Source organism: Protobothrops mucrosquamatus, unplaced genomic scaffold, assembly GCF_001527695.2.
Source record: "Protobothrops mucrosquamatus isolate PMUCROS unplaced genomic scaffold, P.Mucros_1.0 scaffold198, whole genome shotgun sequence".
In the NCBI taxonomy this organism is placed as follows: Eukaryota; Metazoa; Chordata; class Lepidosauria; order Squamata; family Viperidae; genus Protobothrops; species Protobothrops mucrosquamatus.
In genome coordinates, this window is record NW_015386554.1 from 303,787 (window position 1) to 321,192 (window position 17,406).

The 17,406-nt window shown below is 42.1% G+C and overlaps 1 protein-coding gene across 1 annotated transcript in view; it reads right to left on the reverse strand.

Annotated features, from left to right (window-relative positions):
- B4GALT1 (beta-1,4-galactosyltransferase 1) overlaps window positions 1–14,274 on the reverse strand; it is a 39,986-nt gene extending 25,712 nt beyond the window's left edge. Inside the window, exon 1 of the mRNA XM_015813824.1 lies at window positions 13,976–14,274. Coding sequence (XP_015669310.1) covers window positions 13,976–14,210 — 235 coding nt within the window. The 5' untranslated portion in view covers window positions 14,211–14,274. The remainder of the gene's footprint in view (window positions 1–13,975) is intronic.
- Between the last annotated feature and the right edge of the window lie 3,132 nt (window positions 14,275–17,406).

Here is a 17,406-nt window from a genome sequence, read left to right on the forward strand (position 1 = left end):
AGTCCAAGAATTTTTTTTTTTAGCAATGAAGTGAACCAGTTTTAGAACCGGTTTTCCTTTTGCTGATCAATGTATCACTTTGCATTACCTCTGTACCCAGTACACTCCTATAGGTGCTCTTTATGCAACTTTCACGGATCTGAAAGCAGCATTTCATTCGATCCTTCGAGAGGTTGTGGAGAAAGCTCGCAGTTTCCTTTAACTTTAACTGGCTCCTACAATTAATTATGAGGTTGCGTGAATATACTACAATATCGATTCAGTGCTCAAATAATGAAGGAATGATCCTATTCCAAGTTCTGAGAGAGTTAAAGAGGGGCATATGCTGGTGCATTTGTTATTTATTTTTATGTCCACAATTAAGCTCTTACCAGTGCCAAATTTTATTATACCAAACTCCAATCTGCCATTCGGCTGATGGTCCTGTGATCTTGTGTTTCCTTCCCAAGTAATGCTACCCAAACCTTCATTCATTAGCATCGTTCTGTCATTCAGAAATACTAGCCATCAACCATGTGAAAATCATGGTGATTGCATTCAACAAGCAGCATGCTAACCACTCCCAAATCTGAAAGATTAATAACTTCCAAAAATAATTGGAAGATCAAGACTTTCAAACATCTTGAACACCTTTCTCCAGTAATCTTCATCTTGGAAGCTTCATTCTTCAAATCATTCTCCTTTCTTATTATTTACAACATTTTCAAATCTAGAGCTAAATCTAAGAAGGAAGTAAATATGACCATTTTTATTATGTTAAATATCCACCCATTTACAGTCCAACTGTGTACAGGTAGTCCTTGACTTACAACCATTAATTTTGTACCATTTGAGATTACAACGGCATTGAAAAAAGTGACTTATAACCATTGTTCACACTTACAACCACTGCGGCATTCCCCCATGGTCACATGATCAAAATTGGAATGCTTGGCAACTGGCATGTATTTATGACGGTTGCAATGTCCAGGGATGATGTGATCACCTTTTGCGACCTTCTGACAAGCAAAGTCAATGGGGGACATCGAATTCACTTAACAATCGTGTTATTTTTAACAACTACAGTGATTCACTTTTAACAACTGTGGCAAGTAAAATGGGGCAAAACTCACTTCACAACTGTCTTGCTTAAAATGAAAATCTTGGGCTCAATTGGGGTTGTAAGTTGAGGATTATATACCTCTTAAAAATTAAAACTAGAGAATTTGAATGGTGCTTACCCTGAAGCAGGTAGATTGCCACTTAACCAGCTTTTCAGAACTTTAGCCCTGAAATCTTAGTTCCTTCATCAAACTAGAAGAGACTGGAGTTTTCCATCAATGATGCATCTATCAAATGGTATATTACAGTCCACTTTTCCTTAGCTTCTCAGAGACAAATATACAGGTAGTCCTCAATTACTACCACCAGTGGGACCAGAATTTTTGTCACTAAGTGATGCAGTCATTAAGCGAGTCATCATATAATTCGACACAGTTTTCAATAATTTTTACCCTGTTCATTAAGGAAATCTGGGTTCCCCAGTTGACATTGCTTGTCGAAATCTGGCTGGGAAGGTTGCAAATCACAATCACATGACTGCAAGACCCGGCAGCCATCGTAAACACAAGCTGGGTTGCCAAGCACCTGAACTGCAATCAGGTGATTGCAGGAATGGTACAACAGTCGTAACTTCATGATGGGTCATGTCACTTTTTCCCAGGCTGTTATAACTTTGAATCACCATTAGATGAACGGTTGTAAGTCAAGGACTCCCAGTATAGATATTACATCATGTCATGCTCCTATACAGAAGATTTTATATGATTTTCCATCCCATACTTGGAAGTCAGATAAAGCACATGCACGGGAGAGGATGTGTATGCTATTCTGATAGATTTTATATACTTCTACCTGCAATATTGCTGAATATTAGGACCTGGATAGCTTCTAAACCTAATGTACTCTATAGTCAACTAAAATGCAATGGCCCATGAATTCCCAGTAAAAGATGTGAACATCACAGAGTAATAATTGGTTACGCGCGGCCTCCTGCCGGCTTCATCAGGGTAGCTAACCATCAGTGGGTGGCTGCTTTTATGGGAGTGGTGCCTTTTGCACCCGACTCCTCGATCTCGTGACCGGGCCCAGATAGTCCTCCTGCTTTGCGTTCTTGATTGTTCCTTTGCGAGTTGTTGTGTTCCTGGTTCTCCCTTTCCCACCTCCTCTCTTTCCCTGTCCTACTTGTTCATCCGGAGGGGGCGGCACCCCTCCGTTCGGATATATATATAATGATTCCCAAAAAGAATGAAACGGGTCGTGTACTGCTTCCAGGACACCAATTATGTGGTCAAAGAATTTTTTAATTAAAAATGACTTTGAGCCAAGAACAAAATTTACTTTAATCAGTTCTACTTTAGAATACTTGCTGCTTTATTAGTCACTCTAATCAATGGCTGGGGAATTAAAATCTACACTACAAGATTTATATCATGGAGTTCTAGCAATTAACATTGAACAAAACAACTAAGAAGGAACTTCCGCGCATGATTATTCTTTCCTTACTCATATAGTTACTACCCCAATTTGCTGTGGGAAATGAATAACTGTCAGTTATTTAATTAAAGTTGTTAGTCTAACTTATCTGAACAGCTCATGGCAAAGGTATCAGAATTTTGAAATCTGAAAAGAACAGATGCAAAACTGAAAACGTCAACAACTTTCAAATCTGAAGTAAAAACGTCTGAATCACTTTTATATACCTCTTACTCTTAGCCAAGTAAAATATTACTATCTGAAGTTGGTCTAACAAAAGTGTGGTCCAGGTTCTCACAAGTAGTCCTTAGCTAGAAAACAGCTAAGTTTTTTTCCCCCTGAACTTCACCCTAGAGAAGTGGTGGTGAACCTCTGGCATGGGTGCCAGAGGCGGCACTCGGAGCCCTTTCTGTGGGCACATGTGCCATTGCCCCAGCCTCGCCTCCCCCCGACCGCCTCCTCTCCAGCAGCCCCCCTGAAGGAGAGTCGCCCCTGAGCGTGGCTCACTCAGAGCAGCGTAGCCAAGGACATGGCAGCCAGGCAGCATAGACAAGATTCTGCCCTCACACCCCATTGTGCACAGCTGATGCTGCAGGGCGTGGGCAGAGGGTGTGACCGCCATAGCGCTGCTTGGCTGCCTGGGCGATGTACAGCGGGCCCTGGAGGCGGTGAGTGGCCCTGCGGGCAGGCGGGGGGATGATGGGGGCGGAGCGGGGATGGGGGCAGGGGGTGGAGCCAGGGCGGGGCCAGTTTTTGGGCACTCGGTCTCTAAAAGGTTCGCCATCACTGTGTCCTAGAGGCTTCAGTTTTGCTCTAGAACTATCAATCAGTGTCATTAAGCAAGTCATCTTCCAGACCAGAGACCATTGATTCCCCATTAAAAGGTTATGCTACTCAAATGTGTTTATTCCAAAGGAAATTACCCCCCCAAAAAAAGAAAAAAAAAAGAACCCTGGGATAATTCTAAAAAGGGATCTTTTGCCAAACAGTGCACCTGTTCTCTTCAGAGAAAACAGGAAATGAAAAATTGCTTTGAATAATTCAAGATAGTTGCTTAATTTTCCTGACAGCGTTAGTCACTGTTTTAATTTTGATGGCTGTTTCTGTTCAACTTATCAAATAAAACAATTTGTTATTTGGCCTGCTTGATTAAAGGTAATGATACAGATCCCAACCTCACTTTTCTCACAATAAAAGAAAATTTTCTCCTCTAGTCGTCATCTCTTCCTTCCACAAAATAATCTCTTTTCCTGTTCTGCATTTCCAAATGGAGAAATGTATAACCCAAGCAATATTTACTCAAATAAATGCTGACACCCATTCAAAGCTTTTTCGTGTTGTTGTTGTTTTTAATCTTGTGACACATGCAGTTCTTCCAAAAAATCAAGTGGATAAACATCCAACATTGTACTGTCTAGACCAGTGGTGGCGAACCTATGGCACGGGTGCCAGAGGCGGCACTCAGAGCCCTCTCTGTGGGCACACGTGCCGTCGCCCCAGCCCTGCCTCCCCCCACAGCCCCCTCCTCCCCAGCAGCCCCCCTGGAGGAGAGTCACCCCCGAGCGTGGCCCATGCGGAGCAGTGCAGCCAAGGACATGGCAGCCAGGCAGCGTAGAAAAGACTCTGCCCTCACGCCCCATCATGCACAGTTGATGCTGTGGGGCACGGGCAGAGGGCCTGGCCTCCATGGCGCTGCTGGGCTGCCTCGGCGGTCTGCGGCGGGCTCTGGAGGCGGTGAGTGGCCATGCGGGCAGGCGGGGTGGGGGCAGGGTGGGGGGGTGGAGCGAAGGTGGGGCCAGTTTTTGGGCACTCGGTCTCTAAAAGGTTCACCATCACTGGTCTAGATAAATTGGGCTACAGTCCCCATCAGTCACAATCAATGAGGCTAATGGACTGGAATGATGGGGGGGGGGGCTGCAGTTCAAAAATCAAAAGGATGAAAGGCATGCACAGTATTTTTATTTAAAATAACTATAAATTGAAATTATTATTTTTTTCCAGACATGCTTTGTTTTTATTTCTTACATTTTTATTTTTATAGTGTAAATCACTGCATTTCATCTGAGTCCAATGATATATAAACATATATATATATAAGGCAGACAATCTACCTTAGTAAATTCTGAAGCTATGACCCACATTTTCCAAAAAAGTGGTATTTTAATGGAAAATGCCTGCTGTGCTTACAAGATTGGAATGAAGTTGGTACAAAATGTAATCTAAAGGCTCGCTCACCCAGCATGGTTCATGAAGTGAAGATATGGTTGTTTGAATTCTTCCACAGAAATTGCTAGTTACAGTGCTGGTAGACAAGCAGGTTTAAGTCCCGATTCCCAAGTGCCACAACTTTTTCTTATACGGAACCTGCTCCATAGCTCCTTGAGTTGTCCTCCGCTAAACCTTCTCTAGCTTTTTGTCATGGATCCATTTTTCTACTTGTTTCATTTTTATATCACTTGCCCAAGAACAATCTTAACCTGACAATATAACATAATTTGTTCAATGTAAAATAGATATCAGCTGACAAGTAGCTGCTGGAGCAGTGTTTTTCAAACTTGGCAACTTTAAGCTATATGGATTTCAACTCCCAGAATTGCCCACATAGCAGATTGAAGTCCACATTTTTTAAAGTTGCCGAGTTTGAAAAAATACACTCTGTTCAAGCAAACTAGCTTGAGTCACTACTCTTCTCAGTGCAGCACTTTTGTGATTTGTTTACATGTACTCATTTCTTCAAATAGCAGGAAAAAAAGAATACATGTGTACCTAGCAGAGAGATGATTTTTTTTTTAAAAAAAGGGTTTTAAACGCTACAGTGAATCAAATAAAAGGCAAACATGGGAAGGGAAGTAATGCTAAATGAAATAAATAAATAAAAGGCAAGCATTGTGGTTTTATTCGTCTCTAGTCCACCCCTCCTGCCTGTTGCAGGAATCTGCTATTGCAGCATCCATCCTAGCAGATAACAATTGAGTTTGTATACAAATATCTCCAGCAAATAGTCCACAATCTCCTGAGGAGGGTCTTCTATTCCTTTGTAGAGCAGTTCTTATCATTAATTCATTTTCCTGATATGCAACTGAAATATGCATCCATTTCCTAGTTGTGGAACAATTTGGAACATGTCTGCCTTATCTTCTACTTGAAAACAGCTATAATCTCCTTTGCAATCTTCCCCTGTCCATGTTAAACAGAACTGACACCTCTAACCACTTCTCATAGTTTTATTTTTCCTTCCAAATCCTTCATCATCTTGACTTCTCTCCTCTGGTCAGATTCCAGCTTGCAAAGTGTTTCCCAAAACTAAACACAACACTATAGACATGCTCTGTTGAACACAGAATTGTTCCTTTCTAAATCTTTGTGCCGTTTGCAAATTTAGTAATATTTTCCAAGCCCTTTTCCAAATCACCGATAAATATTTTGGACAGTCCACAGTCTAGGACAGAGTCTGTAGTAAGTCACCTCTCACTTCCTTTCAGCTTGATTTGGAGGCACTGATAAGCACTCTCTGGATATGACAGTATAACCAGTTCTGTATCCATCTAGTAGTAGCACAACCCAGCCCATATTTTTCCATCTTCTCTATTAGGATCTCATAGGAGACTTCATTAAATGCTTTATTCAGGGATATAATGGTGAAATAAAGTGGTCATTGTGTCAAAAATGGAGACTGAGTTAGGTCAGCATGACTTGACCTGTTACTCCCTCTTTTTGTCAGCTCTTCTGCTTTGGTCCATTAGAACGCAATTCTCTTTAGGAGTGGGGAAACCAAAGCAAAACAGGAAGTGATGAGCTCTGTTGTCTTCCCATCACTTATAACCATTCTGCCAACTTCTCTAAGCAGTGACATCTTCCTTTTCTCTATCACAGTTCTCTTTTTGCAATAATATTATAATCACCAAAGGGTCAATTATGGGTGTGCTAAAATACAATCAGCCTGGGAGGCAAAAAGACAGGAAGAAGCAGGCATGTTACCGTAATTTAATTTATTTAGGGGCCATTTGAGTGTCCTCAAGAGATACATACTCAGCAGCTTCTATAGTTTCTTCTTATAAATATGCTGCCATTTGCAATCAAATGCTCATGTCTTCATTACGAACCGCATTCTCTTGTTTCTTTCCAAGATCTGAAGCCAAGAGTTTTTTTTAAAAAAAAACAAACATATGGTGGAAACTTGAAAAACATACTGTAGTGAAAGTTGGTAGAGTGTTGCCAAATGTTGCCAAGAAACATTTGAGGCTTATTCCTGTAGTCATTTGACTTGATAGACCATAACACACTATGTACATTGTACAAGGATATCTGGTTGAACAAGAGAGGCTGAGCTCTTTGCATACTACATATTTGTCCCAGATTATCTGTCTTCCAAAATCACTTACAGTATAATTTTGTGCAACGCACAAAATAATTGTTGCTATCTTAATAAACATTTGCTGCTAAAACACCACAAGTTCAAATTAAGAAGAGAGCCATATCAATGAATACTTTCCTTGCATGTAAAGACAAAAATATATACAAATTATTTTTGAAAAAAAATAAAAGTGGAGAATGAAAGAGATTTCCAGGTGCAATTTTCACAGATGCTGGTTATCATCCTAAAGCAGCGGTTCTCAACCTATGGGTCACGACTCCATTTGGGGTCGATCGACCATTTCACGGGGGTCGCCAAGCAAGGCTGTCCGCCATTTTTTTGTCCATTTTTTTCCCCCTTTTCCGGTGGGCTGGGCCAGCTGGTGGTCAGCCTGCTCTGTCTCTGCCGCTTGCCGGCGCAGGGGGCGGAACCACGCATGTGTGGCGCTCCCAGGCAGGGAAAGTCCTCAACTTACGACCGGTTGGGTAGTCCTCGACTTATGACCGGTTTAGTCCTCGACTTACGACCGGTTTAGTCCTCGACTTACAACCGGTTGGGGGTCGCGGCATTAAAAAGGTTGAGAACCACTGTCCTAAAGCCTTTCGTGGCATAGGGATGGCTATATGAAGGACTGCCAGTTTCTAACTGCTTTTACCTGCCCAGTATGATCAGACAGTGGGTACCCTCTGGATCCCATCAATTAAACAATGTCATCCTGCAGGACCCAGGAAGTGTTCCTACCCTGCTCCAGCATGAACTCTCAGGAACAACCTCCTTGCATAGATTCATCATGGCATTTAGGAAATTGTTAAAAATATGGTTTTCTGCCCAGGGCATGGGATTCAGGAGACGCTTTTGTTACATTTGTACTATTTGTTGTATCTGCCAAATGGTTTAGTACGTTTTTCTAGTCAAATAAATGTCTTTTTATTTCTACCTCCATATGTACTTTTTTAAAATCTATTTGTAAGACACCCAAAATCTTTAAGGAGTTGAGTGACCTCTAAATATGGGTATAAATAAATTTGTGGAGGTTTCTGTAGTATTTATTTTTATAAAAACAGATGAAGGGATGCACAATAAAAAGACCAGGAAGCATCAGGAGAGATGCCACACGCAGGTTAAAGTATGTTATTCTATTAAATCTACAACTTCAGTGAGTCCAAATAGCAAGACTAAAATTTCATTTTCATTGTCACTCGCACTAAAGATTATGCACATAGATATCTTTCTTTCATTTTTAATTTCTTTAATTTCAATGATTAAGAACGTGGTTTTGTTATTAGAGATGTGGTGGCGCAGTGGTTAGAATGTAGTAAGTATTGCAGTTAAATTCTTCCCTCAGTCTTCCATTCTTTTGAGGTCAGTAAAACAAGGACCCAGATTGTTGGGGGCAATACGCTGACTCTGTAAACCACTTAGAGAGGGCTGTAAAGCACGGGGAAGCAATATGTAAGTCTAACTGCTATTGCTATTGTTTCTTAACCATCTGACCAACACGCATGAACATTTTTGTCACAACCTCTGTGAACTGTGCTTATGTCAGCAGTCTTAAATTAGATTCTATGAATGCATGGAAGACAATATATTTTAATGGTCATTAAACATGCTAACAAGATGCAGCCTTTATATTAGCAATTGTATTAGTGAACAACAAGGAGCTGAGGAATGGAACAAGCTCTCCAAAGGAGCAACACAAGACTAATTAGCAATGTTAAACTTGATTGGTCTAATTTTCATACTATATGTGCATGTCAGTGGATATATTTAGTCTTCCTAACAGTTCTAGGTCAAAACAAGTACCCCAGATATGTTTTACATACAGAGGTAGCAGGGTGTGCCAGCAACAGCAAGCTGTACACAGTTCACAGCTTAGTAGCCCAGAAATGTTCGCTGCATTGAAAAAAGGATAATCTCAATGACAGTGTTTCAGTGCGTTGAAAAATCAGACACAATGAAGTATGGTGGGTTCTTGATCTTGAAGGCTGAGCTATGTAGCTTCACTGTTCAGCATTTCCCCAGCCAGTCAGCTGACCAATGAAGTCTGTCAGAAAGGCAGGTGGATCAAGGTACGGAGAGAACAAGCTGATTGTCTCCTTGGTCTCCATGTACTTAAACTGCATGGAGTTTGCTCTGCTTTGTGTTCTAATTTTGTTTGATTAACAGCAAAACTATATCTAGACCTTAGACAAAAGCCAAAGAAGAAAAACATTTAGGAAATAACTAATTAATCCCATTTGCAAAAACCTTAATTAACACTGCTAAATCTTTTCAACACATAAATTTTTTTAAAAAAACGGTAATTCTATTGCTTCTCAAATGCAGCGTTAAAGTACAAAAAAAAATTGGTTAACCATTAATCCTGCTAATAAGTAACAACACAATTCTATCTGTGTCTATTCAGAAGTAAGCCTCTGAAGGATTAATGCAATTTCGTACCCTCTAATTTCAGAATAAAGCTTTACCAGACTCAGTGGGATTTACTTTTAGTAAGCAGGTACGTGATTGTGCTGCAAGACTCCAATGTTTGTGCTTTTTCCTGAGAACTGAGATTAATTTCCGAGTAGATATCAAGACAATATGCAAAATGAAGTTTCTTGTTCTAAATATTTCTTAATACTTTACTGATCGGTTTACCAATTTTTGACCCATCAAGTGCTCAATCTTACCAAAGTAATATTGCTATACAATCTGAAAAACAGATTCAGACTGTGATTCTAAACACTATCATACGAACATGTTATTATTTGCCTCACATATAGTTGGGTTGGGTTGTTTAAACAATACTGAAACTTTGGACATATATAATCTTTAAAGTCAGAATTTCCAATTAGGACAAATCCTATTCAGCTTTAAAAATTGTTTATAGCAGCCTTCCCAATCCCATTGATAAGTTTAAATTCTGATTCCCAAAATTCCCCAAGTAGCATGTTTTCAACTATAATTCCCACATCATCAATTAGCATCACAGAACAGCCTTAGGATGCATATCACCAGTTACCTTATAGTCTCTCTCCCTCCCTCCCTCTCCCTCTCCCTCTCTCTTTGTAATATTTGTTCTGCATGGGGAAAAGGAAGTGCTAATGATGGTCTTGGTTATTAGAGTAAATGGAGTGGGGGAAAAGTAAGATTTTTTTTTTTAAAAAAAGAACAAGATCAAACTCAAAGACTGGGCTACTAAGAGGAAGCTATCATCAAGGTCAACAGAATCCCAATATTTGGGTAGCTTTGGTGGCCCCAGATAGCTGGGCTTCAACACCCAAAATCTTCAAACTTCCATTTGCTTTGCTGAGAATGATGAATCTTGAAATTCACACATCAAGAGGGCACACGGTGAGTTAAGACTGTACTTGTACAGAGACAGAAAATGGAAAGGGAGGGGAAAGAGCAGGGTCAGGCAACCCGGTATTTTTAAATTACATTAGCCACAATGCCTTCCCCATTAGCCACTAATGAGAATCCAAAACTTCTGGAGAACAGCAAAAAGATAACATTCTAGAAGACAGACTAACAGAATGTCAAGACGTAGTCTAAGTTTCAAAGTTTCCTTTTTCTGTTCTGAGAAATAATGATAGAATAACAGAATAACAGTTGGAGATCTTCTACATCCACTCCCTGCTCAAACAGGAGACCTTTACCATGTCAGACCAATGGCTGTCCAATCTTTTTGTTAAAAACCTCCTGTGATGGAGCACCCACAACTTCTGGAGGCAAGTTGTTCCATTGATTAATTGTTCTAACTGTCAGGAAATTTCTCCTTAGTTCTAGGTTGCTTCTCTCCTTGATTAGTTTCCATCCGTTGCTTCTTGTCCTGCCTTGAGGTGCTTTGAATAATAATAATAATAATAATAATAATAATAATAATAATAATAATAATAATAATAATAATAATAATAATAATAATAATAATAATAATAATAATGATAAGTTGGAAGGGACCTTGGAGGTCATCTAATCCAACCCCCTGCTCAGGCAGGAAACCCTATACCATTTCGGACAAATGGCTGTCCAGTTTTTTCTTTAAAACTTCCAGTGTTGGCACATTCACCGCTTCTGGAGGCAGGTTGTTCCATTGGTTAATTGTTCTAACTGTCAGGAAGTTTCTCCTTAGTTCTAGGTTGCTTCTCTCTTTGGTTAGCTTCCACCCGTTGCTCCTTGTTCTGCCTTCAGGCGCTTTGGAAAATACTAGAAGGGTAGACGTACCCAGTTCATGCAACAGTTCTTCATAAGTTGACATTGTAAATACAACACTCTGTTAAGAATGCAGGTTGAATGTAATATTGTATTGCCTTGTTAGTTTTTAGTTATTTACCAAAAATGTCAGAATGAAAAACTATATAAAGCAATGCAGCATAAGCTGCCTGTACATTCCACTGCGTTGGCATTTAATACTGTATGACATTCAGTACAGAGTGCCTCACAGATAAGTGAGATAAGCTATCAAAGCAATCAAATTAACAAGTCAGAGCAGTTTAGTAAGAGACACAGAAGTTCTCTTTCTAAAAGGTTTCCTTTTTCTCTCAGATGATGCCCAACTTACAAAGAGGGAAAGCTAAGCATATAGGAACAAAAGCATGTTATCTCATTTAAGCAAAAAGAAAAGGGAAATATACCATACTTGGATATACTTGAAATATACTTGGAATATATTTGGAATACTGCATCCAATTTTGGTGGCCACAATATAGAAAAGATGTGGAGACTCTGGAAAGAGTGCAGAGAAGAGCAACAAAGATTATTAGGGGGCTGGAGGCTAAAACATATGAAGAACTGTTGCAAGAATAGGGTATGTCTTGTCTAGTGGAAAGTAGGACTAGGGGCCATATGATAGCAGTGTTCCAATATTTGAGGGGCTGTCACAAAGAAAAGGGGGTCAACGTATTGCACGTAAAGCATCAGAAGGCAAGACAAGAAGCAATGGCTGGAAACTAACCAAGGAGAGAAACAATCTAGAACTAAGGAGGATCTTCCTGACAGAACAGTGGAACAGCTTGCCTTCAGAAATGGTAGGTGCTTCATCATTGGAGGCTTTTAAAAAGAGACTGGACAGCTATTTGTCTGAAATGGTATACGATAGGGTCCCCAACCCCTGGTCCATGGAACGGTACCGGGCTGTGGCATGTCAGCAACTGGTCCTCACAAACAAGCAAAGCCTCATCCGTGAGATGCAGGCAGCACTGAAAACCATGTGCTCTCCGGTCTGTGGAAAAACCTTTCTCCACGGAACCGATCCCTGGTGCCCAAAAGGTTAGGGACCTTCCGGTATAGGAGACACACAGTTCTGACCTGATGAAATCTCCAATGCAATTTGCAATATGCTTTACAGCAGAGGTAGTCAACCTTGGCTCTTTTATGACTCGTGGACTTCAACTCCCAGCTGTGCTGGCTCAGGAATTCTGGGAGTTGAAGTCCACGAGTCATAAAAGAGCCAAGGTTGACTACCCCTGCTTTACAGTCTGTCACTGTTGTTTAACATTATCTTTCCCAAACTATGTTTTAAGTGGATCTCTTACCTTCAAGAACACCACCATACAGAAACGTTAAGAACATAATGGGATTTTTAAAAAAATCTCTTAACAAAAAGAAATGGCCAAATGCTTTCACGATGTGGAGCAAATCTATGCAGGCTTTAAAGGAATCTCAAAAAGTAGGGTTTAATTGGGATTGTACAGAAATGATTTTATAAACAGAAAATGAGGACAGTATGTAGCTCATACAAATGTTGTGATATTTGTTAGACCTCTACAAAACTACAAACTTACTTTTAGAAGCTGAAAGGGGCTACAGATTTTTTTCCCCAACACAGCTATTTTTCTTTCTTTCTATTTCAGTTTTTAAAAAAAAAAAAAAAAAAAAAATCAAACAGGAGGAAACGAACCTTTAGCTAAAGGGAGTGAGAATCCCCTCGAATAATGGTGCCAGTTCATTTTTAAGCAATTTTTGTTTTACAACTGATTTTGAATTGCAAATTTTAAAACTCTGTTAATAGTAGGAGCGAGTAAAATGGAAATAAAAAATAAAGCTGTCGAGAACAAAATGTAGCCAATCAATTGTCACAGTGATATGCGTTATATCCACGAAGTTGGCCAACACGGCCTACAAATTCACCAGACCACAGGCTAAATCACTCCAAAGAATAAGGGCAGGGCCCCTATTCTGACCGAACCTGACACTTTGGATCACTTTGGACACCCTTGCCAAAGAACACAGCCCCCCTCAGGTAAGATGCAAAGGCTCCAGCAAAGGCAACTCATTTCTAGCAATCCAGCAGAACAAATCCACCTTATCTGAGGGAGGTGGGGGGGGGGGGAAAGGTTCCTCCACCTTCAGCAACGTGGCACAAATGATTCATCATCTGACATCCCCTTTGCAGGATACAGGACAACATTTTGGAACTTTTCCATCAGGTCACTAAACAAAGTAGCTCTGGAAGGTAGGAGAAATTAACTGAGCAGGAAGTGCATGACTGCCACAGAAAAAAAAAACAGGTTTTTCCCCAAACCATTTATATACGCACTGTTGACCAGAATTAATGTCCTCATCCCATTATTCTCTATCTGTGAACTCAAGACAGATTTCCTCCTGAACAATTGGGCATAACAGCAACTGCGAAATAAGCTCCGTCGCGACTTTAGGCACACAGCTGCTCTACGTAAAACAGACATTTGAGCAAGCGGGAATGGACCAAATCGAGACGCAGCAGCTCTCCTTCTCCTTCTCACGAAGTCGGAAAAGCCAAGTTGGCTGAACGCGGGAGGGCAACGCGCTCCGGGCTGGCCGAGAAACTTCTCCGCTCCGCGCTGGGCCGGCGCTTCCCAGTTGGAAAGCGGGTAGCGGCGGGAAGATCCCGAAGGAAAAGAGCGAGCGAGCGAGGGGCTTTTGAGAGGAGGCAGGCAGGGCCCGAAAGAGACAGGAACAGGAAAGGGTGGGGGAATAAAGTGGGGGACTCAAAGCAACGAGGCGCGCTGGGGCAACGGGTAAGCGAGGCTTCGAGAAGTGAAAGGCAAAGGGCGGCCGGCTGAAACTGCGGGGAACCGCGGGGCGAAGCGAAAGCCGGGCTGGGCGAGAAGCGGGGCGAGCTCTTCGGCGAGGGAGCTCCGCACTTACCCAGCAAAGGGGAAGGGTCGGGGCAGTCCGCGGCGGGCTTGGAGATATTCCCCGAGAGGTCCGCCTCCGTCACCCGACGGCCGAAGGTTTGGCTGCGCGGCGGCGGCTCCGGGCTCCGCTGCTGACCGAGCGTGTTGCCCCTCAGGTAGTAGAAGAGCACAGCCGAGAGGTGGAGGGCACAGAAGACCACCAGCAGGCGGCAAGCCTTCTGCAGCGAGGCGCCGGGCAGCTCCATCCTGGGCAGAACTTTATTGCGACGAGCCGGGCACGCGGGGACGCCTCATGGCTGCTGCGCCCGGGAGCAGCAGGCCGAAGCGGCGGGGAAACCGCGAACAGCGCTCAGCCGCTCGCCTGCCAGCTGCAGCCTACCCGCCGGGGAAGGAGGAAAGTCGTAATGTCAGGCTGAGGCTCCTCCTCCTCCTCCTCCTCTTCTCCAGCTGCTACTGTTGGGGCCCCTCCTCCCGGGGCGAAGGTTGCGCCATCTCGGCTCCCGCTCGGCCCCGCCGAGCCTGAGACGAAGGGTGCGTCCGTCGATGTTCCCGGCTCTGAGCGGAAGAGGCTTAACAGTGGCCCGGTTTGGGGCCTTGGCCATCACGAGTTTGGGCTCGCGCTTCAATTTAGCGCAGGCTGGCACGCACGCACGCAACCCCGGGGAACTCACAGAGGCGCCCGCCGGTTTTGTTGGCTACCTGTGGCGTCAACTGGTGGTGGTTTCGCCGGAGTGAAAGAGAGTTTGGTTTATAACAGGATGGACTGAAGTTTGGGGTTTAATCAAAACAAGCCAAAGTGTGCTTCATCGGGGTTTAACTGAATAATAAATCATATTAGCTACGCCTGGTTTACCACCACACAGGCTGGCTTAACACAACACACAAGCGGCTAGCCCAGGGGTAGGCAACCTCGGCTCTTTTATGACTCATGGACTTCAACTCCCAGAATTCCTGAGTCAGCTAAGCTGACTCAGGAATTCTGGGAGTTGAAGTCCATGAGTCATAAAAGAGCCGAGGTTGCCTACCCCTGGGCTAGCCCTATAAACCACATTCTGACTTTGAGGATAGTGTGAGCTATTGGAGAAGCCGCAATGAACCCAGTACTACTCAGTGGGATTTACTTTTGAGTAGTAAAGGCAGAAGCTCCTGGGAGACAGAACATTTAGTTTCACAACTGCCCACCTGTATTAAGGATCTCACATTAAGCCTTGTCCCTGGTGGAAAAAATCTCTTCTTTAGAGCCCGGAACTTTTCAAATCCAGAAGTGGCACTTCTCCTATTGTTTAGATGTTTTTTATCCCACGTTTATTATTTTTATAAAATTTTTATGTAGGTTTCTGCACCATTCACTAAGTGCAGCCTGCCACACCATGTGGAACAGACTTGTAGAACATGATTGTTTTGTTTTCTGCTCACCTTCCCATCATGAATGTAGCTTTTGTTCTGTGGGAAGTCAGCCCGCCCAGAGAAGGAAATATTAAAAGGACAGAAAAATATATTTCCGCAAAGGATCTTAAAGAGGCAGAAAAGCATGCCCAGTTTTCTTAATAGTCCCAAGTCTCCCCCAAGCAGAAACCAGCTCTGTAGAAATGCAGATATAAATAATTCAGGAAGGTTGAAGCTAGAAGATTAAGAAGACAAAGACACCTAAAATCTACATATCCCACCCAAACTCTAAGACAGGACATAATAGGATTAACCCACAGATGCCCACTCAGACTCAGGCCAAAGTTCATGCCACAGGAACAACTCCAAACAAAAGGCTCCAGAGGGTATAAAAACCCACTCCCTACGTGTGCTTGCTCTCTTTTCTTCCAGAGCCATCTTCCTATCTGGCTCTCCTCTTCAATAAACTGCAAACTTTCTAAAGCAGTCGCCATGTTGTTTATTCCCAGCTTGGACCGAACCATGATGGAGACTTTTCCTTCAACAGTTCTTTTTAGTAGGAAGTGGTGTGAGTTGTTTTGTTTGCTTGCTTTCAGTTTTGTTGCACAAGCCATGCCATTTCATCCATCTGCAAGGCTTCATTCAAAGTAAGGTAAAATGCCTTGGCTCCTACTTATTGCCCTTTCACTATTGGTAATGCTCTTTTGCCGTGGGTCTTGGGCTATCAAGATGTTTGTGTCCCTTCGGGGAGGTTTTCCACATGAAGCCTGAGCTGGGCTTTGCTTTGCAAGCCATATGTCAGGCATTACATGGGCTCTTTTTATATTAGAAAACACTGGTACCCCAGTTCACATCGCACCACCAGAAACCCAAGCCACCAGTATACTACCACTAAATGAAATGTGCATAGATCATTCAGAGGGGAGAAAGCTTATTCAAACAAGCTTGCGGTATTCTTCAATCCCATGTTGGGAAGTACAGTATGAAAACTATGCCTTGTGGTGAGAGAATTATTATACTTGTGCACGGGTTCCAACTCAAGACTTCCCAGATTCTTCATACTTAAATACCATTATGAATTTTGAATACGTGAGTACAGATTTCTCAATTTCAGTTGCTGTGGGATAACTACAAATCACCTCTAAGGTATATCTATAGCAAAGTATCAATTGCTTGGAGGTTATCGATATATATTTAGTCCACATTCAGCACCCCTTCTTTCTTTACCCTCTCTCTTGTAGCACAATATTTTAAAAGTACCTCATTTCCACTGAATTAATTGTTGATATTTTTCCTGAATCATGCAGTTCTTACTTCCACATAACAAAGTGGTTAAAAACGCACTGTTCTGTTCATCCCATTCCCTTTGTTTTCACAAACATTCATTCTTGGAACAGACCACTACCTCCCCACCAGCATTTATACATTTTAAAATATCTCAATCTGTTTTTTCTTCTTTTGTAAACATTGTACCAAATTCGATTATAGGCGGCCCTCAACTTACAATCATAACTGAGTCCAAAATACCTGTTGCTAAGTGAAACATTTGTTAAGTGAATTTTGCCCCATTTTACGACGTTTCTTGCCACAGTTGCTGAGTGAATCACTGCAGTTATTAAGTTAGCAACACAGTTCTTAAGTGAATTTGGCTTCCTCGTTGACTTTGCTTGTAAAAAGGTCGCGAAAAGTGATCACCTGACCCCGGGACACTGCAACCCGTCACAAATATGAATCAGTTGCCAAGCATCCAAATTTTGATCACGTGACCATGGAGATGCTGCAACGGTTGTAAGTGTGAAAAATGGTCATAAGTCATTTTTTTCAGTGCCGTTGTAATTTTGAATGGTCACTAAATGAACTGTTATAAGTCAAGGACTTGCTTTAGGTTTATGTCATTTATGTATGCATATCTTTCATATATGCATACCTTGCACTTTCCATGACAAACAGAACCAACTTCTTCTCTAATTCACTTTCAGAGTTATACTGCCTGTGGCATCATAAAATAATTTGTTGCAAATCATTCACTATCCCAGTTAACAACAGTGTCTTTTG